Source organism: Frieseomelitta varia, unplaced genomic scaffold (genome assembly GCF_011392965.1).
Source record: "Frieseomelitta varia isolate USP_RPSP 00005682 unplaced genomic scaffold, Fvar_1.2 scaffold_216, whole genome shotgun sequence".
NCBI classification, from domain to species: domain Eukaryota; kingdom Metazoa; phylum Arthropoda; class Insecta; order Hymenoptera; family Apidae; genus Frieseomelitta; species Frieseomelitta varia.
The window spans coordinates 134,017-158,043 of NW_025109928.1; the positions used below are offsets into that span (position 1 = coordinate 134,017).

Consider the following 24,027-nt stretch of genomic DNA (forward strand, 5'->3'; position numbering starts at 1 on the left):
AAATTGTTATTTTTTTAAATTTATATAAAATATTAAATATGATTTATACAAATATTTATAATATAGTAATGTTAATTTTTAAGAAATTTAATTTCATTTTTTAAAATAATGTATTTTGAACATCAAATATAATATTCAAAAATATGTATAAATAATAATTAACCCACTTCTTAAATTAAACCTATATGTTTATTTATGCAACCCACTTCTTAAATTAAACCTATATGTTTATTTTTTATATTGAACAGATGTTTAGTATTTTAAAACGTGTGATATGTTTAATTTGATAAAAGTAAAGCTATAGATTTATCCATCTAATAAGAATAATATTCTAATACAAGTATACTGTGTATTATGATGAAAAGTTAAAAATTATATATGTTATAATTATATATGTGAAAAAAAAAATAATTTCTGCAAAAAAATCTATTTTTGCGCTCTTGTTAATTCATTGAAACATTAAACAAAGCTCAATAACTAAAGTTAACTAATTTATTGTTTAAATATTCACACTAAATAAATTTTGATTTCAAGATTTTTTTAATATATGTCAGATGTAGAAAAAATTTTGTGTTTTTAAAAGAGTACATCAACCACTCTTTAACCTTCCAATTATTGAAGCTCAAAGTTCTATGACAGGCCAGTTCTGATCCACACGGATGTTCCACTAATGCATATTTAGGGTCGCCCGAGCGGCTCACCGATACTGTACTAACCAGAGTGACGGTCGCTCGAGACATATGTCCTCATCGATATTGTATTAACCAGAGTGACGGTCGCTCGAGACCGATGTCCTCATCGATATTGTACTAACACAGTGATAGATACCCGACTCATATAAGAACAAATAATAATCACATGAATAATAAAATTATATTTATTGAGCGAAGGAAGACAGAGAAAGATTGCTCGTTGGCAATGAAGACATTACGTTAACAAATAGAAACAACGGAAAAAAATAATAAAAAGAACAAAAATAATAATAAAAAGTAGTAAAATATTAAAATAATGTTAAAAATTAAAAACTAAATAGTAAAAATATTAAAAGTATTTATATAATAAAATAATAGATAGCAAAAGTACAAAAATAGTATAAAATACTAAATACTAAAAACAAAAATAATACAAACTATTAAATGCTAAATACTAAAATACTAAAACAATAATAAAAACACTAAAATGTAAAATAAACTTTGGAATAAAAAATTGCTCCAATTTGCTGCAAACGTCTTTCTTCTTCGGAACATTACCAGAAACTGATTTTTTTCGTCTTCAGTCTTCGTCACTTCACAGACACGTGTTAGCCGCATGATGTTCGTGCGATCACTAAACAAGCAGCTCCCATCACTGTGTTATTGCATTCGAGTGGTCAAACTGACTCCGGCATAGTAGGCGGAGGATTAAACTATATGTTATTGTAGAATTACAGCCTTACTTTCACTTTTTGACATTTAATCCATATTGTAGGTGTTATTATATACGTAAAAATAAATTGTATATGTTTTAATAAACAAAAGACTAATAAATAATGGAATATTTTCAATTAAAAAATATTCCTAATATGAAATATATGAGAAAATACAGTGACAATATCCAATATGGGACGGCAGGATTTAGAACAAAGTAATTATTTTATCTTTATAATTTAATAAACTATACATATATATTTAGTTAAACTATACATGTATATTTATTTTATTATGACTGTCAGTTAAATTCTCTTTCAAATGTATTTAATTCTTTATTGTTTAAAAATATTATTATTTCAGTGAAATTAAAGTATAAGCTAAGAAATTAAGCTTGAAATTTTTTAATTTTTCTAAATAAATATTTTATGAATTATATTGTGTCATATATGCAGTTTATAGTTATATACAGTTTTTATGAGGCTTTTAATTTTCTATTAGGGCAAATGCTCTTGAACATGTCTTATATAGAATGGGATTGCTAGCAGTTTTGAGATCTAAAGTTAAAAATGGTAAGTTCATACATAAAATTCATTACATCGTATATTTTGGAAAACTTACAATGGAAACTTTTGTTCTATGTTCTTTTTTTATTCTTAATGTTAAATTAAAAAGATCTTATTTTTTTTCATAGCTGCAATTGGTTTAATGATTACGGCAAGTCATAATATTGAATCTGATAATGGTGTGAAACTTATAGATCCAGCTGGTGAAATGTTAGAAGCAGCTTGGGAACGAATAGCTACCAATTTAGTTAATGTGGAAGATAGAAATTTAGTTTCTACAATAAAGCATATTATAGAAGAAGAAAATATTAATATGTCTGTAGATGCAATTGTAATAACTGGTAGAGACACAAGAGAAAGTAGCCCTACATTATTAAATGCTGCTGTTATGGGAATTAAAGCTTTGTATGGAATTGTACAAGATTTTGGCATAGTTACAACTCCTCAGTTACATTATCTTGTTGTATGTACAAACACAAAGAGCAATTATGGTGATCCTACATTACATGGTTATTATATAAAAATATCAGAAGCATTTAAATATGTAAGACAAAAGCAGATTAACAATGGACAGTATGTGGCAGAATTGTTACTAGATGCCGCCAATGGTGTTGGAGCTATTGCTGCAAAAGAATTTCAAAAGTATTTAGGAACAACACTTGCAATTAATATATACAATGATGGCTATGGCAAACTAAACTTTATGGTATATTTTTTAATTACAATATTCTCATTTAATTAAAGTCTGATATTGTAATACCTTGTTTAATTTTTGTAGTGTGGAGCTGATTTTGTCAAAGTAGAACAAGTACCACCTGTAAACTTTCATGCCAAACGAAATTTTAGATCTGTATCTATAGATGGTGATGCAGATAGAATTGTTTATTTCTATGTGGATGAATACGAAAAATTTCATATTTTGGATGGTGATAAAATAGCAACACTCATTGCTGAATATCTCAAAGAGCTTTTAAAAGAAAGTCATTTATCATTTCAACTTGGTTTAGTACAAACAGCATACGCTAATGGTAGTTCTACTGATTATATCTTAAACGTATTAGTATGTATATTTATTGTTGATTGTTTATTAATGCTTTGAAATATTTTAGTATTTTTCACAAGACATAGATTATACATTGAATTTATGTTTATGTATATTATTTTCATAATTATCATTTTAGCAAATTCCAGCTGTTTGCGTACCGACTGGTATTAAACATCTACATAATAAAGCACTAGAATTTGATATAGGTATATATTTTGAAGCAAATGGCCATGGCACTGTGCTTTTCAAAGAAACTGTTATTAAAACAATTAAGGAAGCTGTCACAAATCCAGAGTAAATTTTATTTAATTACATTATGTGCATTTTTCACGATATACATATAGATAAATAGATAGATAGATATGTAGATATATATTACAGACGATCTACAAACGAGAAAGAAGCTGCCTCAAAATTGTTAAATATAATAAATATGATTAATCAGACAGTTGGAGATGCTTTAAGTGACATGTTGCTAGTAGAAACAATTTTACATGCAAAAGGTTGGGATATTATGGAATGGGAAAAAATGTACGACGATTTACCAAATAAACAAATAAAAATGAAAGTTTATGATAAAAGTATTATTACAACGACTAATGTAGGAACACAATGTATAACACCTGAAGGATTACAAGATGCTATTGATGAAATAGTATCACAATATAAAAGAGGACGATGTTTTGTAAGGTAATTCGTAATTTTCACTATAATTAATAATCCTTAAAAGTTTCTGCTTAAACTTTATTTAAACACATGGTATAAATAAAATTGTTTATAAAAGTATGAAATATTCAAATCAGATATTTTTATTTCTAGACCATCAGGAACTGAAGATATAGTACGAATATATGCAGAATGTGAAAATTTATGCGATCTTGATAAATTAATTAAAGATGTAGCATCGGTGGTCTACGATTGTGCAGGTGGAATTGGACCTAAACCGCAAGTTTTTTAATAAATATATATGTATTTTAATTTTATTAACGCACAAGTTTCAATAATTATAATTTATATAAATTATATGTTAATTATCATATTTTACATTAATTGCTCAACGATGATTTTCATACATCATATGAACTGTGAACTTTATATGCCGCCGATATCGATACGTCGTCAGAATCGTCCGCCAAAACAGAATAGTAGGATGCAAAAATCGTCCGTCTGTGAAAAATGTCCGTACGTGAAAATCGATGTCGTCCATGTAAAAAAAATATTTGGAAACGTCATTGAACGGTTAATTATAAATTATATACATTTATATTATAAAATATATACTATAAATGCTATAAATAAAAAATATACTAGTATATATAAATATACATACTATAGAATGCGTTTTTCACTTCGTCAGCGCAAAACTAACTATTAATTGTTTGTTTAATCTAAATCATGTGCAAATTTAAATGAATCATATCCAAATATTACCTTATTTAGACAATATTCTGAATTACGGAATAAAATTTTTTAAATTATCTTTTAACAAAATTATGTTTCATGAAAATATTAATATATTCATTAATCAGGTATAGTATTATGATACTTACCTACTCGTTCATTTATCGTTATATCGCAATGTTATAAAATTGAAGGTGGTATATTATACAAGGTGTTTCAATTAAGAGTCTATGTAAATATCTTCATTTTTTATGAACATTTTTCTTGTCGTAAAAAATGAAGGAGATATTTAAGCCTTTTACAGCTGAGACAGTCTGTGTATATTATGTTTCTATATCACAGTTTGTTAAATTGTGTATAATTATAATACCAGACAAGAAATAAAAAAAGAAAAATGTTACGTAACATAATGCTATACAACATTTTATGACGTGTGATATAAAGTAGTTTTATAAAAAAATATATATACTTGGTAAGGTAAAATATAATTCATTTTATTAATATAAATTGATTGTTCGTATTTATATATCAAATATTAATAAAGTGAAGTTGTTCGATATAATAATTTGGTATAAAAATGATTGGTATAAAACTGATTCCAGAAATAATACATTTAGTCATTACACCTTACATGCTCACTATGTTTAATCAAAATAGAAATTTTTTTCTTTCTTCGTTTGTTGTATCTTCGTTTAATATTGCTGCAAGTATTTTCCTTCAGAAAAAAGATCCATCAATCTGACAGGAAGGGCTTCTTCATATTATTAGGACTCATACCTCCAATCGTGTTCATCACATAGTCCAGTGTCTCGTCATCCCGCTTGCAATCTATCAAAAAGATCATATTATTGGATGCATAGTACATTTTTTCAGCTCGCGTAAATATGAGCATACATATTGTTATAAAATCTTAGATTAATTAAAATTTTATATATTTTGATATATATGATTTATTCATGTAAAAACTGTAGTCATATTAATTTATTTCTAATTCCATCCCGTTATATCCGTAGTCATATCCGTCATAAATATCAAACAGTTCCATAAAATATTCATTCACGATCGAATACTGCGTTACTTTTGAAAACACTGCTTATTTTCATTCACAAAATTAACAATTAATCAAAAATTTGCCCCAGCGACAAGTTATCGAGTCAATTTAAATAGAGCGTGATCAAAACAATTATGCGTATCTTTTTGTCAATGGTTTTTAATCTATGTAAGAAAGGTTCTGGAATGCAAATTCAAAATTAGGCAAATCATTCGGAGATAGTCGAGAAACATTTGGGGAAGTAGACAATTTTTCGAAATATATCGAAATTTGACAAACACGGATTACAATTCCCATTCACGACGAAGTAAGTTGAATTTGTGCCACCTACGGAACACGTTATTCGTATGTAAATAAAAAAGATAATCGACGGTTTCCTAAGAGATGGAATTAGAATTAACGCGTATTAAATACTAAAAGCATTCGCCATCGCAGCATCTTCGCAACGGTATTATCATAAACGACGATTGCAGGAACATCTTTTTTTTTTTCTCGTAGTCTTTTATCGTAAATTTTCAGCATCGCAATGACCGACAACAGAGACACAATGCGCGCAATAAGCGCATTCTGTTTTCAGTGTAACTATTTTTTTTATATTTTTTTTTTTTTTTTTTTGCTTTAACGAGCAAAGAGTAAATGGCGCACGCGTTGAACATACCTTCTGTTGTTTAAATTCAAAGCACCGCCAGCTTTGAGCGCAAACGCAATTTGTAGCACGTTATCCGCATATCGAAGCTTGCATTATTCACCAGAGTCGCATCTACGGGCCACACGCATAGGTAAGCGACTTGAATATCGCCTCTTCAACACAATCTGACGTTGATATGCCACCAGGATTAGAGTGCGCTGTGTTTACGCGCGATTCGTCGCACAATTCAAGATTACGCTGTCTAAGTACAAGTCATGTAGATTCCATCAAAATGTTAAATGACGTTCTGCATTTCTTTTTCTTTTTTTTCTTTTTTTTTTCTTTTTCCGACTTTTGTATTTTCAAAATGTGTAGTCTCGTACGTACATTTCTTTTTATATACTTTCTTCAAATATTATTACTTGAAACGTTTCAAAAGCATTACATTAATGTTAACGATCGAGATCAGGAAATTTATAATATCTTCAACAGACTGGAATGGATCATAATGTTGGACGTTGAATTCTACCTCGTTGACGAAATGTATCACATATTTTATGCACAAAATGATCTACTTTTGGTACTTTTAGTAATTACAATAGAGAGAGCATTTTTATAGAAACAACACAACAACAGTAAGATCACTATAAACACTTGATCTCGACGTAAAATATATGTCAGCATTTTTGGGTTTTGCATGCTAAAGATCTGCAATATACTTATTATTCGATAATATTTAGTTTAGCACCGTTACTGTACTTTTGGATGCCTTAAAGAAAGAAAGGAAGGAAGACAGAAAGAAAGAAAGGAGAGAGGACGATTTTGCAATGCAAAACGTCATTCTTAATAATGATTATGTGCACCACGTATGAACCGCGCGCTAATACCTAGTTGCCATCGCCGAGTAAATCACAATTCAGTTGATCTTGCGTATAAATTTTCGTTGATGACTTCCTTTTAACATCCACTTGTCAGCGTCGCATATTTCAACGAAAAGCAGAAAAAACTTTAGTGAAGAGGTTTACTTGAAAAGCATAAATAAATGTGTGTAGTGAGTAGTCGAAAATGATAACAAAAAAATAAATAAATAAATAAATAAATCATCGATCACTTCGTGTCAAATGTCAGAAAACGGAACAGACTCCGCGAATAATTAGGTGTATGTATATAAAGAAACTGCATTCGAGGAGAATGTACTTGAAAATATTTAAGCTAAGAAGCTTTAAAGACATATAGCGTTTGTAATTTTATTTTTTCATTCCGTTGAGGTACATTGACAACGTCAGCAAACACGTTTCTTTGCTTTATTAATGAACATTTAAAACATTATCCAAGTTCTTACGTGTAAAAAAAGGATTATACAGCATTTTCTGTTTAATAGCCTAAGTCATCATCTTGCTGATGCTAGATATTACAAACTTATAACGAAATCATCTATCCTATTAATATATCATCGTTATTTGACTTAAGACAGATAAAAGATAATTCATCAACCCACACCGCTTAATAGTCGGGGCTGTGTACCACTACGAGACAGAGAAAGAGAGAGAGAGAGAAAAAAAAAAAACATGGGAAGTATTAGGAAAAAAAAAAAAAGGAAAAAACTACGAACACAAATCTCGCACAAAAAAGAATATATATCCACTATTTGCTGGGGGGAAAAATTAACGACATACAAAATTCCTTGATTCCATTCGTTACATTTACTTCAATCAGGAATTCAATCTTCTCTCTTTTTTTTTTTTTTTTAAACTTTTTTTCTCTTCAAGTGATCGTGGTTGCGTATTTCATTATTCATTTCGTTTATGTTGCTCATTGATGTGCTTCTTATTCTTACCGTATCTTAAGTTAGTGTGTTAAACGTTAGATCGTATCTATATCATTATATCGTATCTATTAAAGGAGCCTTTTTCGTATGCGCTTTAGTATTCGCTTTAGTACGCTTTTAGTACCTCGGTGGCATCGCGTCTGCCGGACCTGGGAAGCTAAAAGGTCAAAAAATGAAAAATCGCAGTATTAATTTCTTCATTCGCCTTGCGGCGCAACAAAAGCTGGAAAGTATAAGATGTAACACTGGTATGCGCGAATGCATTTTTACCGAGAGTTCGTTCTTTCTTTCTTACACAGCGACCCAGTGGTTGCGTCCACACTGTCGCCTTCTTTCACTACCAAAATATCACACCACGGATACTGGATATACCTGATTTTATCGATCGGATCTCCTCGCAACGCATGTAATACACATTTGCCGGATAACATACAACTTCCAGACCTGGGTAAAATCTGTACTTTATACGATAGTTAATTTTGCTTCTTTTTAGGCGACAAATATTCTGCGATTCGTTGTTTCATTTATCAGCCAACAGTAAACAAAGATGAAGATATTATTATGTTACAAGTTCTAAATTTAGAGGCATTTCGTGTTAACGCGTGTGACTTCACAATTATTAGAGAGACAGAGAAAAAAAAAAGAGGAAAGAAAAGAATTTTTCCAAAAGGAGATATAAAAACTTGTGCAACGTCTTGTCACTTAGGACATGTCTAGAACTTACTGTTCCAATTCAAATTACATTAATGTATACCAAGAATATACAAGAATTTAATTTGAGGAAACATAGTGCAAATATTAAACTTTTAACGATAGTTGCTGTGTTTTTTTTACGCATTCTACGTTTGTTGCGATGCAATGAAGATAGTATAGGAATTATTATTTTAAAACTGAAACAACAAGATAACGTGCACGGCACAGTGAAATGTACATTTTTTACATCCATAATAAGCGGGATCACCGAATCAGAGTCAGGTCTGACAAGTTGTCACATGTTCAAAGCTGCTTTCTTTTCTCTCGCCACGTGCAGGCGTGTTTCTCTCGCTGTTGTCGCAAAAAAACGTATCGACGACAGTTCACGAAATATTTCTCGAAGTGTATGTACGTGTGCTCGAGCATTCCAAAACAAAATTTTTGAACGATCGTTGAAAATTTTCTTCTAGTCGCTCGGTCACTTGCAATAATCTTGACAAGATGCGCATTAAGCAAATGAACGCAACGCAACTTTCGTGCGACAACCAAACCGGGGCTGTCGTCTTCTTCTCAGTCTATGAGTTACGAAACGTGATACGCATTTTTTTTTTGTGGTACGGCGTTTTTTTTTTTTCAGAAAAGGAAAGAAGAGAGAGAAAAAAAAAAAGAAAAAAAAAGTGGAAAGAATGAAAACCGATGCGGTTTCGAGATACGGGAAGAGACCGATGGTATGCATCTTCAGAATACATGTTGTTCGAACAGCGCTGTGTGTCGTAACGTGTTGTTATTATTGCGGTATTCACTTGTCGGCACACTAGCGAACTATCGTTCGATTAATCGCAAATAGTCTCGAAGTGATTCGAAATCGCTGATTTTCGCGGACTTTTACCGCAGAGTACATAAAAGAAGAGAGGCAGCATCAAGTTAAAAAATGGCACGAAAACGCTATTCCACTTCCGAATCAACATGTACACGATTGCTTCATGAGAACGTACAATGGGACAATAATCTTTCGAGTACCACGAATTGATTATCGTAACTTGAATGCAAATATCTCAATTGTCCAAGTCATTCAAAGGCACTCGATCCGATTTCCTCTTTTAGCACTGACTAAAAAGGCAAACGATTTTGATATTCAAGTTACTACACTGAACAGCAGAAATAAAAGCTAAAGCACATCAACGTTAGTTTACTCTTTTACAATTTTATAAGCAAGTTTTACAAATCAAATTCGCTTCACACGCTTGTCTTTAAATTGAACCTCAAACTTTGAAACAGATTTATACGTTACTTGAACAAGATGTTCAACTACCTCTGTTCTCTTTTACACTCGACATTAGAAAAGTCGCAGAATGATTTGTTCGTATCGATAACAGAAATCAATTTTTGTGCCGTTATACGCACAAACACATACGCTTTCTACGATCAAGAAATGTTCATATTCTCGCGCTAAGTGTCACACCTTATACTTTTACAGAAAATGTTTAACCTATTGTCGATTCGCATAAAAACGTGAATACACTGTGACCAGTGTTCAATCAAATTAAATGACGTTGCGCAAAAAGAGCGTAGTCGCCTGAACAGTGAATGATTTACTCGCATAAGTTAATTATCGCTCTTTAACGCTGTGTGATCAGTATCACTTTAAAAAACGCATTTGGTGTAAGGAGTGTAACGTATTAAATAATAATAACAACAATAATAATAGTAATAACAATAATAATAATTGTAATAATAGGACTTACCGGCCGCCACCACGCGGAGGACCATATGCGTCTGGTCTGTCGTACCCTTCAGTGTAGCTGCAACAAAAATTATATCTATTATAACTAACAATATTTCCAGTATAATTATATTTGCACAATTCACAGAATTTATTTAAGGGATACTGTTTCAATTTATTTGTGTTAACATACAATTACCAGTTGTCAGCATGAAATTATATATATATCAAAAAGCAACATCTTGTTAATTTAATGCCAAATAGCAATGTTGTTAATTGTATCCGGAAATATCAGATATATTAGAACGGATATCTGCAATACACGAGTATCGGGTAATCCAATATTTCCGAGCCCGTTCAAAGAAATCAACAATAGCTTGGATCGAATCTTTCGATCGCTCACGGAAATATCGGGTTACTACACAACTTCTTCGGTAAGGTCTGATGAACGTTCATGTCACATTAAGTATAGAGTACAAAATGTTTCATAAGTGAATCAAATATATATGTTATAAATTTATTATATGCTAAATAATAAAGTAAATGTAACATTTCTACTTACCCTCCACCAACAGGTGGATATCCACCACTAGGGACGGCACTGCCAGGTCTTCTACTAAACATGTCTGCTTGTGGTCCAGGACCAGTACTATAACTAGGTGCCCCAGTGCTGTAGCTGGGTCCAGTACTCATTGGCCTGTTAAATGGAGGCATATCATTAACAGGGGGACCATCCCTCCTGTCATAGGCCATCGAAGCTCCTTGACTTACCCCCCCGGGCCCACCCATCATATCCCCAGGCCCGCCCGAATAACCCCTGTCATACACAATTGGAATATGTTAACTTATTTTCACTCTATCCTTATAATGCACCAGAATTTTGCTCAAGCATAATTAATTGTACGATGTAATTCATATGATGCACTTGCAAGTTTTAAATTAGTACAAGCATTACAGGTTAGAATAAAAATAAAGTTTCAATTCATAATTGTTATGCTAAAATGTTTCAAAATGCTGCAAAAGATTTGTTCTTCTACAGTATATGTTTCTCTTAAAATGTTAACATTTAAATAGTCCTTAAATATTAAAATTTTTTCCCTACATGTTTAGAATCACGTACATTATGTATAAAAACTTATATAAAAAAAATGCATTATTTTATTAAAAGTTGTTAATTTAAATTTTTAATATTTGACTTACTACTGTAAATGTTATTATTATATAATTATTGTAATGATATTAGTAAAAATGTAATTACCAACGTATCAATACACTAATTAATATTAAATGATAAAATTAACTCTAATGCTATAAAACAAATGAAATATATTACCAGTGGCTTTCATCATATCCTACATCTGTGTAACCCGTTCCATACCCAGTAGTGGCAACTGCACCACCACCGTTTCTCATAGGCCCAGTTGCAGCTCGATCATAATCATTTCTAGCTGTATAATCAACTGTACGATTTGCACCAAAATTATCTGTACGTCCATAATCCATTGGACCTGGTGCGCCACGATTAAAATCCCCAGTCATTCCACCTCCAACTACTGCAAAATATATAAACTCTACATTAGAATAATAGTTTTGCTTATTGCAACCTAACTAAACCTATCCTATTTATTTAATGTTTAATGTTTATAAAAGCTTTTTGGTTTACATTAATAGCAACAGTAAATAAATATTCATGCATTTAATTTAGATATTAAAATCTAACACTATAACATTTACATAACTAACCCTTTGCAAAAATAATAACAAAATATTATGATGCAAAATATATATATATATATCAGGCAAAAGTTCAACTATTCTATTTTTTATTCTAAATTGCAATTTTATAATGGAAACAATTTCATATACAAAAATCAAATCTAAACATTGAACGTATGTATTATAAATCTAAAAGATAATTATAAAAAGAAATGAATTATTTAATTTAAAAAAATTTCATTCCGATATAAAGAAGTTAATTGTGAATATTACATTATCCTGGCTAAATAAAACACGTACCACCGTAATTACCATAATCTGTTCTAGCTCCAAAATCTGCAGCGCGGCTGTAGTCAGTTCGACCATAATCGGCTGTTCCAGTTGGTCCGTATCCTCCAACAGCTCCAGTTGCTGGTCCGTATCCTCCTCCCATTCCAGGTGCCGTTGATGTGTAACCCATTGCCGCGCTTCCCACATTTTGACCATATGCTCCACGGTCAGTGTATCCAGTCCCGAAGTCGGCTCCACGTCCACTAAAGTCTCCAGCACCACGATTGTAATCGGTGTACCCCGTCGCGACGCCACCTGCAGCAGATCCATCGTAACCAACGAGTTGGATCGGAAGAACTGTAAAGCATGCCGAGATATCCAATTTGTATTTTAGTCTGTATTAAAAACATCATTGTCTTAACTTATTATTTTCTCATTGCAAAATGCTTTATGATACACTGTATAAATTATCTCATCATGTATTTGGAAAACTCATTGATCTTATCGATCGTGAAAAACTTATTCAGTCTGTTGTAGAATAAAGCATATTAATTTTTTAACGATTAAAGAAAATAATTAAAAGAGCTAAGAATTCAATTTTTAAATAATAAAATTCGTTGATATTGTACAACATTCTAGCAATGAGAAAATAGATATATATAAAAATAGAACATTGTAAAAATATATTTACCAACCTCTTCTATCATTGTATGGTCCAGGACGAGCGTCTCTACCACCGTCTCGTCCTCCCCTACCACCTCTCACTGGTCCACCTCTTCTGTCTCCATCCCTGCGTCCTCCTCCGCCGCCACGTGATTTGCCCGTAGACTGTTCCACATTGATTGTTGCCCCTTTGAAGTTGGAATTGTGAAGAGCTTTGATCGCAGCAGCTGCATCTTCCTCACGTGCCATGTGGACAAACCCATATCGATTCATGACATCGCATTCCGTTACCTCACCAAAACGTAAAAATAATTGTCGCAACTCATCGTTGCGACAATTTTCTGGTAACCGACCCACAAATATTTTTGTTTTTCTCTGCAAAATTGAAACGTGTAATTAATAACGCTAATTAACATAATATTTCCTTATGTAATTATAATGCATGCATTTATAAATACTAATTATTAAATAAAATTTTACACTTATTTTGTACCTCTAAAATCGACCATACCTCTGTTTGCAGAAAGTATGGTGTCTGTTTGAGATTTTATCTTGCTCAAAATTTTTGCTATTATTACAAAAATCATATAACAATGATAATGCGATATCATTGAGCTTATATTTAATCTATTTGTACATTAATTATGAATGATAAGTTATAAAAAGTCTTAATAAAATATATAAAAAAATTTACAAAAACACAATACCTTATGTACCTATAAACAAATTGTCATTTAACTTATATTAATGATTTATTTGAGAAAAATAATGTTATACGTGAAAAATAAACAATGAGGTCATCAAATGGAAACAAAATGGAAAACAATTTACTATTAGCATTGTTCTTACCGGTTGATTAGATGAAACCATTTTCTGAAAATAAAAAAATAGTATTAATTACTATCTTATGTATATTATTATTTCACTTTTAAATGATTGCAGTTTATCATTTAATTATAATTTAGTCTATTAATTATAATGATTTGTGAAATAATAATATTTTGCAATCATTTATATGTATTACTATTGATTACCTCATAACCATGTACATTTTTATGTACATTGTATATTAGAATTTTAAATCGAGTACATTTAAAATTCACGCTATTTTCATAAAATGATCAATTTTTTTATTGTAATAGTATAATAAAAATAGCTGTTATAATATAATTACAAAAAATTTATAATTGAAATTTTTAATATATAATTTTTTAACATATAATAATTAAACTTTAATTATGTTATATTTACTTTCATATAATATATATTTTTTTTGTAATAAAATTTAAGAAAATGAAATAAGTTTCCAAAATTGAAATGTTTTTAAAATTAGTACTTTTTTGGAACATTTAATTTTGCTAAATTATATATGTGTACTTTGCTTGGACTTAATAATATTAAACAATTCACAGAATAAGATAAAAAAGATAAACATTACCAAAAAAAGCAAATATTAAACATTTAAGTTCTTACATATATTATATTTTAAAAATTAGTACCTTTGAAAGAAATGGTTACATGTAAGCATTAACATTTCCTTGAAATTTCCTGAAATGGAGAAACTACATTTCAAGAATATTAAAAAAAATGCATAAAACTTACATGGTCATTACACACTTACACACAGTTTATTATTGTGTGAGGACAGGTGTCTTAAAATGCAAATATATAAAATTATTTTATTTTCATAAAAAATTAAAAAAAGGTATATTAAAATTTCGTGAACTCTAAATCGCTGAAAAAAAAAAAAAATTAAATGAAATTGGGAAGCTGTGATATTTTCTTCCGGTAAACGTAGAAGACGCTTATGCGCTGTTCAAGGCCATGAAAGTTATCAGATATTATCAATAGAGAGAAAAACAATTTTATTCATCTCATTTGCCATAACTACTACAACGAGATAGTAAAAAATAATATATTGTAACCCGAATTTCAGAGAACATGGAACTAAAATACGACCTTGTAGTTGAGAAAAAAAAAGATCTAAAAACAACCGGCCCTTGGCGTGCCCTAGTAACTGACGATGTGTAAATTTCTTCATTCCGCTTACATTTCAAGTCTCTCAGAAACCTATCTAATTGTCAAATATCTCGTTATAACACCATATTACTACTTACATGTGGTTGCGACGTTTTGGCGAAATTAAATTAAAGTAAAAAGGGAAAAACTTTCTCGACGCTTTGAGCGAAACGAGATACGAAATGGCGTCAACGATTTCTACCTTGAACACTTTCGATGGCAAGCAATAAGTTCTCTATTACATATTGCCAACCTTAGTTTCCCTTTAGACACAAAATCACTAGATTATTTGAACGTAAGATATATTTTCATAAATACATGTTCCTTTTTAGGAAAGACACTAAGTTTTAATATTTAGTTACTTAAGTTGTATTTTGTAAAAAAGAATTTATATTAATAAAAATTAAACAATTTAAAGAACAAATTAATATGTAAAGAATTTGTATATTATAATAGGATAATTTGTAAATCAATGAACAAGAATAAATAAATTTAAAAATTATATAGTACGATTTTATCCAATCAAATGAAAGTTATTTTCAATAGTTTGAATTTTATTGTAAAAATCTACATCAAATATAGTATACAGCATTCGCAAATCTACACTGTATAGTATTCGTAGTTTATTTTAGAAAAGATTTTTGCACTGTACGCTATATAATACATGGAGAGTTTGAAAACTTGTAATCAATACATCAATACATGTTAATTTAAAATAAAATATTAGAACATTATCTAATATAACTAATAATTTAATACAATTAATATGGTTACTATTAAATCTTTTTAAATTATAATTGAAATTAATAACTTAATCAAGTAATAATACTTAAAATAAGAGAGATATGAATCACATTTTGTTAACGCGGATGTACAGTTCTGGTACAGTACAAAAGAGTGCAAAATTAATTAGAAATGAATTTTTGGAGTATTTTGAAAAAGATTTAGGCCATACTTTTATTCGCTCAAGCCCTGTTATTTCGCTTAATGATCGTACAGTTGCATTTGTTAATGCTGGCATGAATCAGGTAAGTTTTTTTTACAATTAATTTTCATTAAGAATATATTATATTTTAGGAACTTTAATTATTTCTTTGCAATATTACATATTGACAAAACTATCAATTTCTTTTAGTTTAAAGGAATTTTTTTAGATTATTATGATCCACCTGCAATGAAAGTTACAAATTCACAAAAATGCATAAGAATTAGTGGAAAACATAATGATTTAGATATAGCTGGGAATGATAGTTATCATCACACATTTTTTGAAATGTTGGGAAATTGGTCTTTTGGAAGTTACTTTAAAGTAAGCTTTTAAAAATATTTTAAGCTGTTGTATATCATTCTTAGTTTCCAATATAAATTTTTTTAAAACAAATATAAATTCTTATTTGTAGAAAGAAGCCTGTCATTATGCTTGGGATTTATTAACAAAACATTATGGTATTGACAAAGAATGTTTATATGTAACATATTTTGCTGGAGATGAGAAATTAGAATTGAAACCTGATTTGGAATGTAAAGATATTTGGTTAAGTATAGGTGTTAAAAGAGATAAAATTCTTCCGTTTGGATTAAAAGAGAATTTTTGGGAAATGGGTATTTCAGGACCATGTGGTCCTTGTACAGAAATACATGTAGATCATACAAAACAATTGAAAAATCGAAGTATGCAAGTTAACAAAAGTTACACAGATCTTACTGAATTATGGAATATAGTTTTTATACAATATGAACGGTACGCAGTGTAAAATTATTCTTATCAAACTTTGAAATAAATGTTTTTTATATATTATTTTTTATATATTATTTATATTAGGTTATCAAATGGTGCAATAGTACCTTTATCTAAGCATTATGTTGATACAGGCATGGGATTTGAAAGATTAGTTGCAGTATTACAAGGAAAACAGTCAAATTATGATACAGATATTTTTCAACCATTTTTTAAAGCTATTCAAAAATATACAAAAGCACCAGAATATGGAGGTAAATTTCATAATGATAAAAATGAACTTGATAGTGGATACAGAATTTTGGCAGATCATAGCAGAATGATCACTGTAGCTTTAGCAGATGGAGTTGTACCGGAACAAATGTAAGTTGTTACAATTATACAATAATTTTAACTTATGTATGAGTATTTATGTAATAATGAATGTAATAGTGGTATGAAATTATGATTTTATCTTTTCAGCAATAAACTTAGGAAAATGATAAGAAGATCAATTGATGTAGGTGAAAAAGTCTTTAAAAAGGAAGGAATACTTTCTGAACTCACATATATTGTAGTAGAAAATTTAGGTGATACTTATCCAGAATTGCAGAAGAATCTAAAAAAGGTATTATAGAGCAAAAAATGTGATAAATTATATAAGATTTTATAATATATTATATTAAGATATAGATACTAAATTTTATAATATATTATGCATATTATATAGTATTTTGTAATTTATTATATATGTAATTTAATTGCATTTAGGTGCAAAAAATAATAGAATTTGAAGAAAATTTATATAAAAAGTTACGTTATACTTGTAGTAAGCAATGGACAAAAATTATTAAAACATACCCTCAATTGAAATCAATCACTGAACAATTGGCTCCTGGACTTGAAGATGGATACAAGTATCTTCAACATGTACTGCATGATTTGTATGTATCTGCATATAAGTATACAAGATGGTTTTATGAATATAAATTATGAATATACTTCGTTTATTGCGATCAAAAATTCGACCATTGCAAGTCAGAACAAATTAGAAATTCTATGCCTATATAAATTATTCATTGGGTAAAAATTTACATTTTGTTTAATTTATTATTAATTTCACAGAAAAATGGCTAATATATTACCAGGAAATGTTGCTTTCAAATTATATGATACATATGGCTTAAGTGTAGAAACAATAACTGAACTAGCAGAGATTGAATCTCTATATTTTGATAAAAAAGTTTTCCAGAAAGAATTAGAAGACCTCAAAAATCGATCTAGAATTGGTCTTGAAAAAAGTGATGTTACAGCTATGAAGAAATCTTTAGAAATACTTGAAAAAAATAATGTACCTAAAACTGATGACAGTTTCAAATATAAATATACTGTTAATGGAAATAATTATGAGTTTCCTAAAATTGAAAGCAAAATTTTGGCATTAATTATAAATGGTAAGGATTGATCATTAATTTTTCTTTATATCACTTAAGTTTAAATAATGTGATAAAAGAATACTCAATTTATTTGCAGGCAACATAATATTAAACAAAGCAAATGAAAGTACAAACAAAGATATAAATTCAATTAATGAGATAATTACAAATTACGATATAGAATCAGATAAAGAGGAAATTGGAGTTATACTAGATAAAACATTGTGTTATTCAACACAAGGTGGTCAAATATCAGATAAAGCTATTATTTGTACAAAAAATTTCAATTTTGATATAAATAATGTAAAGAAAATTAATGGATATGTTATTCATTATGGTAAATTAGTACAAATTGATTTGAGGTATGTTTTTATTTTAATTTTCACTATAATTACATTTATTAATATTGCACTATTAAAAATCTAAAAAAAGAAAAATTTATTCCATAGAAAATGCATTGAAGAATTAAAGCTTAAAGATGATTGTTTGGTTCTCATTGAACCTGAATTTCGTATAGGGGTAATGAAACATCATACTGCTACACATTTATTACATGCATCAATACAACAGATTATAGGAGCAGTATATTTACGCAATTATATTATTATACCACAAAACTTGAAATGTCAATTTAATTCATTTGGAGAAAGTCTTTCTCTTAAACAATTGAATGAAATTGAAGAACTTATAAATAATATTATAACAGCTAATGTTCCAGTTACTACAAGAATATTAAATACTTCAGAATTATTAGCGGAAAATTCCGTAACATTTATACCAGGAGAAATTTATCCTTACAATGATATTAGACTTGTAGATATTGATTTTCGTGATTTAAAATCAAAGTAAGTATTTCTAAAAAATAATGAAAAAGACCTATGTATTTTAAAAATTCTTTAAATATTATATTTAAATATTTTTTTATTTTATGAAAATTGATTTATATATATATATATATGTGTTTTGTCTAGAGAAGCATGTTCTGGTACACATGTGTTGAAAACAGGAGAATTAGAATATTTTTGTTTTCTAAATTATTTTTCAAAAGCAGCAACAAATTTTACTCTTAAAGCAACTGTAGGATCACTTGCAAGATCTGCTAAATTGGCAGGTGAAAATGTACAATATAAAATTTTGGATTTAGAAAACAAATTGAAAAATGAGAAAATAACACAAGAAACATTAAAAGCAATTAGTAAGGGGATTGAGAATGAAATAAAAAATGACAATAATACACCAATACCATATCTCATTAAAGAAGAGTGTTTAGTGAAATTAAAATACTTAAATAAAATTATTCGCAAACAAAAAGAAATATAACAATAAGTACTGCTTTTTGTAAGTATTATAACATAACTGTATATATATTTATATTATTTAGAATTGGAATTTATCAATTAAATTTTTTAATATGGATCTTTAAATACTACTTTGAATAAATTTCATTAAAAATATTAAATAATAAAGGGTATATTAATGATCAATTAAAAATATTAATTTCAATTTTATTAACATTATGTTTAACGTATTAATTATATGTATTCCAGAAAACAAAAAAGGATCAGTCGAATGTTTGAATACAGTATTTGTTTGAATTAAGAAATTAAGAAATTTTAAAAATGAAGAAGTAATTTCATATATTTGGAAATAATTTCAAAAAATGGTATAAATGATTGAAATGTAAAAATTCAGATCTATATTTTATTTTTAATAATTTTTATTTAAAAATTTTATTTTTAATTTCAGATATGAGTCGTGCAAAGCTTTTAAAAGCATTTAAAGATTTAAAACATAAAGCAATTGGAAGGTCTAATAATAAATATCTTTTAAATGAAATGAAATTGTACTTTTTATTATAAATAAAATTTTCTTTGTATATGTATATATATTAATATTAAATATAATTACATATTTATTTAAATAATTTATTATTTTTTACGTGATTATTATAAAAAGTTCTTAGTGCATTCCACTGCTGTGTATGTAGTAGTATATGAGGTCTTTTCTGTTTCATATATGTTATTGCTTCTTCTGGAGTCCACTGATTTTTCTGACAGAAATGACTTTTGTATTATTACAATTTTCAATTTTATTTAATTTAAGAGATATATGAAATTGTATAAAATATTTTATACATTTATAATTATCTTACCATCATTAAATAACATCCAACCAATGTTGCACTCCGTGTTCTTCCTGCTTTACAATGCACATAAACAGTTCTAAGATAAGTTTTATCAGCTTTAGTAGAACTGTTTAATTCATTCGAAACATTACGAAATTTATTAATAAAATTTACACCTAGTAATAATTTCTCTTGTGAAGGTGAATGAAAAATATCTGTTACAGACAATTGTAAAAATTCTACATTATGTTTTTCCCACTCCTAAAAAATATGTGTTCCAATATTATTTAGTTTTATCTAAAAAATTTTAAATATGATTTACATATATTTATACCTTTTCAGTATTAGAAAACAATTGTAGTTCGTAATCTTCATTCATTGAAACAACACCTTGAACATTTTCTTCATCTATTAACTAAAATTTTTACATTATTAGAGATTATATTTTTCCATAATTAAATTATATTTTTCTTATTGTAATTTTTTAAATTCAAATTATGTACTATATATAATGTAATATATTTGTCGCTATAATTATGTACATACCTGTTGAGTCATATTTCGAAATGGTAGAGCACCCAATATAACAGTCTCATCAATTCTATCGTACCAGTTTCTTGACGAAATTTTTTCCATTAATACATTATAGAAAAGCGTTGGATAAAATGTCACTCTCGCAAACATTGCCACTATAATTTTGATTCATTGATAAAAGCAATTACTACTAAGTGATTCATTGATAAAAGCAATTACTAATTAAATATAATATACATACAATATATATTATTTTCGAAGATAATATTATTTTATTATTTTTGTTTAGGACAATTTTATTTTAAGTATTTTTTAAATAATGTTTTAATTTTGTTAAAGAATTTTCAATCGTTTATGATACTATAGAAAGTTCGCTAAATGAAAGTAACAGAATTTGTACGTATGAAGAAACCAAACGTTAATAACGGTACACGATAGTTCTGTAGTAATATTAAAATGTCTACAAATAACTTATAGTGCACTTGCATGCATATCTAGCGAATAAATTTTAATAAATTGAAATATATTTGGGTATATATCCATAAATAATAAATTATTTCTAATAAACATAGATACGGAACTAATTTTTTAATAATAGGTGATAACAAATATTAAACTAATTTCAATAAATACATTAAGCAATTTTCATTTAAAATAAATTAAAATAATTGAATATATTTACCCTGAATTTTGTGAAAATTTGTTTTGTACTTTTAAAATTAATAAAAATTGGATTAATTAAATAATTAAATATTTGGATTAATTAAATAAATAAATACATATATGTAATTAATGACTTTAAAACATTATAATAATAGCTTAATTAATTCTATTATATTACAATTTATAGTTATAAATATTACTTTTGCAATTATTATTGCTATTGTGCTTCTTATTTATTAAAGATACATTTAAACAATTCAATTATTTATTTTAATTCTTAATATTGATTTATTATCAATAAAATTACTTTATTTTTTATAATCTTTTATCACTATAATTGTCACAAGATTAAATTTTTTTAAATTAAACTGTTAATAAAACATATATTTATATTTGAATAAAATAGAATAATGATGTCAATAGCAATTTTGCTAAATGTTATCTATATAAGATTATAGAAATTTAAAAAATTATTTATATTTATCGTATGTACAAATTGCGATCTATTGAGACTCTATTGTATTAATACATACATGTATATATTTGATATTTTTGGTATATTTTGAAATATTTAACAAAAATTTAACACTTTTGCAATTATGTATTTTATATTTTATTTCCGTCTTGTTGGCAATAAATCTTCATCTAAACAATAATATCCTAATTGTCCTTTTCTAAACAAAGAAAGAAAATATTCTGCTGCAAATCTTAAATCTGGTTTTATAATCATTTTACCGTCGTAATTCTTTACTCTTAAAGTTTTTTTAAATTTTGCTGCAATATATACAAGAACATGTGATATACTATCATGTGGTTCTGTTAATTCTAATTTTTCTACATATTCAAATCGCTTTTGTTTGTTTAGCCAAAATAATAAAAAATCTGCCAGCATTTCTGGTCCTACTAAATGATCTTGCATGCAACCAATTAATGCCAATTTTAAACCTGTGTGTACATCATCTACTCTGGGAGCTAAAATTCCAGGTGTATCTAAAATGTAAATGTCTGGATTTTCTGACACTTTTATTCGTGTTGAAACAGATCGTGTAATACCAGCAATAGCACCAACATGGGCAGCACTACTCTTATGAAGAATATTGTTTCTCAAACGATTAATAAGTGATGATTTTCCTACATTAGGAACGCCAATAATCATTATTTGAAATGAGGATTCTTGTGATCTATTATAGCGATTTGATTCCTTAATTAATTTTTGTGCCAAAGGTAACAATTTTGCAGCACCTTTGCATTTTTCATCTTTAAAATTAGTAAACAATATATTAGATAATCCTTTCTGATTTAAAGTCTCTATTATAGAATTCTTAAATTTCATATTAGTTAAATCCATTTTGTTTAATACAAAAATATGTGGTTTTATTCCACTTAATGTATTGGTGAAATCTGCATAATGTCCAGAAATTGGAACTCTTGCATCATGAACTTCAATAAGACAGTCTATATTTTTCAGCTGCTTTTGCATTTGTTTTATTCCTTTACCCATATGTCCAGGGAACCATCTTAATATATCTTTCGTTGCTATGTTGAAACTATCACGAAATTTAAGTGTTGCATTACCTGGACTCATCATTTTGAAACTTCTTAACCTATACAACTTTTCCGGAAAAATTTCCTGAAATAATATTTTTAGTGTATAACATTTTACATTTATCAATATGTAATAATATGTTATTTATTAATTAATAAATACGTAGTGCTAAATTTAATTTATACAATAATGTAAACACACTATTAAAAACATTAAAAAGAAAAGAAATTATGGTTACCTTATATTAAATTCTGTTCCTTTTAAATATGGTACTTTACAGATAATAATTGAAATAGCTATTATATAAGTGATTAAAAAATATGAAAAACTGAATTTTAAAGACTTGACTATATTGTGTAATTCATTTAAATATTGATATTGTATAGTGCATAATATAGTGTACATACATATGTATATAATACAAGCATGTAAAATTATTTAATAATTTGTTAATTTAAATTTCTTTTATTTTCTAATATATAGTAAGTATACAATATAATACATTGTACATTTATATATCATAAATTAAACGTATTATAAGTTAATCGAGTATAATATATTTAAATTCAGGTTATAAAAGCAACTTTTTAAACATATTTTTTTTACTTTGAAAGCAAGTTTTCTCTGTAACATAAGTGTATTTTAAATCATTATTAGAATGTTACTTGTAATTTATAAATATTACTTGTACAATTATATTTCAAGACTGACCAATTAATTTTTCTATCTAAAATGATATTTAGTTATAATAAATTGTCATTGTGCATATAAACTTTTGTAATGGCTTTATATTTAACGAATTTAAAGTTATTAATTTATACATAAAAAATTTATTTGATAAGAATTGGAGAAGTAAGTTTGCATTTCATAAAAAAAAATTATTTTGCATATACGATGATAAGCTAAATGAGAAAGATATATATTATTATATTGAATATATATCTCTGTTAAAGTACTAGAATATATACATCTATAAAAGTATTAGGAAAAGCACTAG

General features: G+C 27.7%; 5 protein-coding genes across 15 annotated transcripts; 2 read left to right on the top strand and 3 right to left on the bottom strand.

Moving 5' to 3' along the window:
- The first annotated feature begins 1,221 nt into the window (after nucleotides 1-1,221).
- On the top strand, nucleotides 1,222-4,746 carry LOC122527380 (phosphoacetylglucosamine mutase). 3 transcript variants are annotated; one of them, XM_043651505.1, is made up of 7 exons: nucleotides 1,222-1,623; nucleotides 1,908-1,978; nucleotides 2,101-2,678; nucleotides 2,751-3,032; nucleotides 3,154-3,311; nucleotides 3,399-3,714; nucleotides 3,837-3,914. In XM_043651505.1, exons 1-6 carry the CDS (start codon nucleotides 1,529-1,531, stop codon nucleotides 3,709-3,711), a joined length of 1,497 nt encoding a protein of 498 aa, XP_043507440.1. In that variant the 5' UTR covers nucleotides 1,222-1,528; the 3' UTR covers nucleotides 3,712-3,714; nucleotides 3,837-3,914. The 3 variants fall into 3 exon arrangements, with proteins under 3 accessions (XP_043507440.1, XP_043507439.1, XP_043507438.1); XM_043651504.1 differs by having other exon boundaries at nucleotides 1,224-1,623; nucleotides 2,167-2,678; nucleotides 3,399-3,707; nucleotides 3,837-4,746; XM_043651503.1 differs by having other exon boundaries at nucleotides 1,227-1,623; nucleotides 3,399-3,707; nucleotides 3,837-4,746.
- Nucleotides 4,747-5,109: 363 nt separating this feature from the next.
- Nucleotides 5,110-15,263, bottom strand: LOC122527381 (RNA-binding protein 4.1-like). 7 transcript variants are annotated; one of them, XM_043651508.1, is made up of 8 exons: nucleotides 15,108-15,263; nucleotides 13,840-13,863; nucleotides 13,023-13,365; nucleotides 12,358-12,684; nucleotides 11,675-11,894; nucleotides 10,904-11,158; nucleotides 10,364-10,420; nucleotides 5,110-5,246 (listed from the first exon to the last, which is right to left on the bottom strand). In XM_043651508.1, the coding sequence occupies exons 2-8, from the start codon at nucleotides 13,858-13,860 to the stop codon at nucleotides 5,231-5,233; spliced, it is 1,239 nt and encodes a 412-aa protein (XP_043507443.1). In that variant the 5' UTR covers nucleotides 13,861-13,863; nucleotides 15,108-15,263; the 3' UTR covers nucleotides 5,110-5,230. The 7 variants fall into 7 exon arrangements, with proteins under 7 accessions (XP_043507443.1, XP_043507446.1, XP_043507445.1 ...); XM_043651511.1 differs by lacking the exon at nucleotides 5,110-5,246 and adding an exon at nucleotides 7,319-8,082 and having other exon boundaries at nucleotides 12,358-12,642; nucleotides 13,086-13,365; XM_043651510.1 differs by lacking the exon at nucleotides 5,110-5,246 and adding an exon at nucleotides 7,319-8,082 and having other exon boundaries at nucleotides 12,358-12,642; nucleotides 13,083-13,365.
- A 320-nt stretch (nucleotides 15,264-15,583) lies between these two features.
- Nucleotides 15,584-19,500, top strand: LOC122527375 (alanine--tRNA ligase, mitochondrial). Of its 2 annotated transcripts, none has more exons than XM_043651493.1 (10): nucleotides 15,584-16,037; nucleotides 16,145-16,318; nucleotides 16,410-16,750; nucleotides 16,832-17,110; nucleotides 17,210-17,354; nucleotides 17,498-17,670; nucleotides 17,852-18,180; nucleotides 18,260-18,524; nucleotides 18,612-19,007; nucleotides 19,134-19,500. In XM_043651493.1, exons 1-10 carry the CDS (start codon nucleotides 15,855-15,857, stop codon nucleotides 19,480-19,482), a joined length of 2,634 nt encoding a protein of 877 aa, XP_043507428.1. In that variant the 5' UTR covers nucleotides 15,584-15,854; the 3' UTR covers nucleotides 19,483-19,500. The 2 variants fall into 2 exon arrangements, with proteins under 2 accessions (XP_043507428.1, XP_043507429.1); XM_043651494.1 differs by having other exon boundaries at nucleotides 15,585-16,037; nucleotides 16,164-16,318.
- A 543-nt stretch (nucleotides 19,501-20,043) lies between these two features.
- Nucleotides 20,044-23,322, bottom strand: LOC122527374 (phosphatidylglycerophosphatase and protein-tyrosine phosphatase 1). Of its 2 annotated transcripts, XM_043651491.1 has the most exons (6): nucleotides 23,269-23,322; nucleotides 23,060-23,114; nucleotides 20,834-20,976; nucleotides 20,622-20,702; nucleotides 20,315-20,548; nucleotides 20,044-20,212 (listed from the first exon to the last, which is right to left on the bottom strand). In XM_043651491.1, the coding sequence occupies exons 2-6, from the start codon at nucleotides 23,070-23,072 to the stop codon at nucleotides 20,075-20,077; spliced, it is 609 nt and encodes a 202-aa protein (XP_043507426.1). In that variant the 5' UTR covers nucleotides 23,073-23,114; nucleotides 23,269-23,322; the 3' UTR covers nucleotides 20,044-20,074. The 2 variants fall into 2 exon arrangements, with proteins under 2 accessions (XP_043507426.1, XP_043507427.1); XM_043651492.1 differs by lacking the exons at nucleotides 23,060-23,114; nucleotides 23,269-23,322 and adding an exon at nucleotides 21,063-21,363.
- LOC122527373 (mitochondrial GTPase 1) lies at nucleotides 21,907-23,072 on the bottom strand. The gene has a single exon (XM_043651490.1). It carries the CDS (start codon nucleotides 23,070-23,072, stop codon nucleotides 22,098-22,100), a length of 975 nt encoding a protein of 324 aa, XP_043507425.1. The 3' UTR covers nucleotides 21,907-22,097.
- Nucleotides 23,323-24,027: the final 705 nt, after the last annotated feature.

Excerpts from the sequence above, each read along its gene's own strand:
- LOC122527380 (XM_043651503.1), top strand. The coding sequence starts at position 1,529 with ATGGAATATTTTCAATTAAAAAATATTCCTAATATGAAATATATGAGA. Across the intron at positions 3,312-3,398 it reads GAAGCTGTCACAAATCCAGA|ACGATCTACAAACGAGAAAG; the intron begins GTAAATTTTATT and ends TATATATTACAG. Across the intron at positions 3,708-3,836 it reads AGAGGACGATGTTTTGTAAG|ACCATCAGGAACTGAAGATA; the intron begins GTAATTCGTAAT and ends TTTTATTTCTAG.
- LOC122527374 (XM_043651491.1), bottom strand. Across the intron at positions 20,703-20,833 it reads TTCGAAATATGACTCAACAG|TTAATAGATGAAGAAAATGT; the intron begins GTATGTACATAA and ends TAAAAATTTTAG. Across the intron at positions 20,213-20,314 it reads TTGGATGTTATTTAATGATG|AAAAATCAGTGGACTCCAGA; the intron begins GTAAGATAATTA and ends CATTTCTGTCAG.
- LOC122527381 (XM_043651506.1), bottom strand. The coding sequence starts at position 13,860 with ATGGTTTCATCTAATCAACCG. Across the intron at positions 11,159-11,674 it reads GGATATGATGAAAGCCACTG|GGGTTATTCGGGCGGGCCTG; the intron begins GTAATATATTTC and ends TGTGTATGACAG. Across the intron at positions 10,421-10,903 it reads TATCCACCTGTTGGTGGAGG|CTACACTGAAGGGTACGACA; the intron begins GTAAGTAGAAAT and ends TTTTTGTTGCAG.
- LOC122527375 (XM_043651493.1), top strand. The coding sequence starts at position 15,855 with ATGAATCACATTTTGTTAACGCGGATGTACAGTTCTGGTACAGTACAA. Across the intron at positions 16,038-16,144 it reads TTAATGCTGGCATGAATCAG|TTTAAAGGAATTTTTTTAGA; the intron begins GTAAGTTTTTTT and ends AATTTCTTTTAG. Across the intron at positions 18,181-18,259 it reads TTTGGCATTAATTATAAATG|GCAACATAATATTAAACAAA; the intron begins GTAAGGATTGAT and ends ATTTATTTGCAG.
- LOC122527373 (XM_043651490.1), bottom strand. The coding sequence starts at position 23,072 with ATGATGAGTCCAGGTAATGCAACACTTAAATTTCGTGATAGTTTCAAC.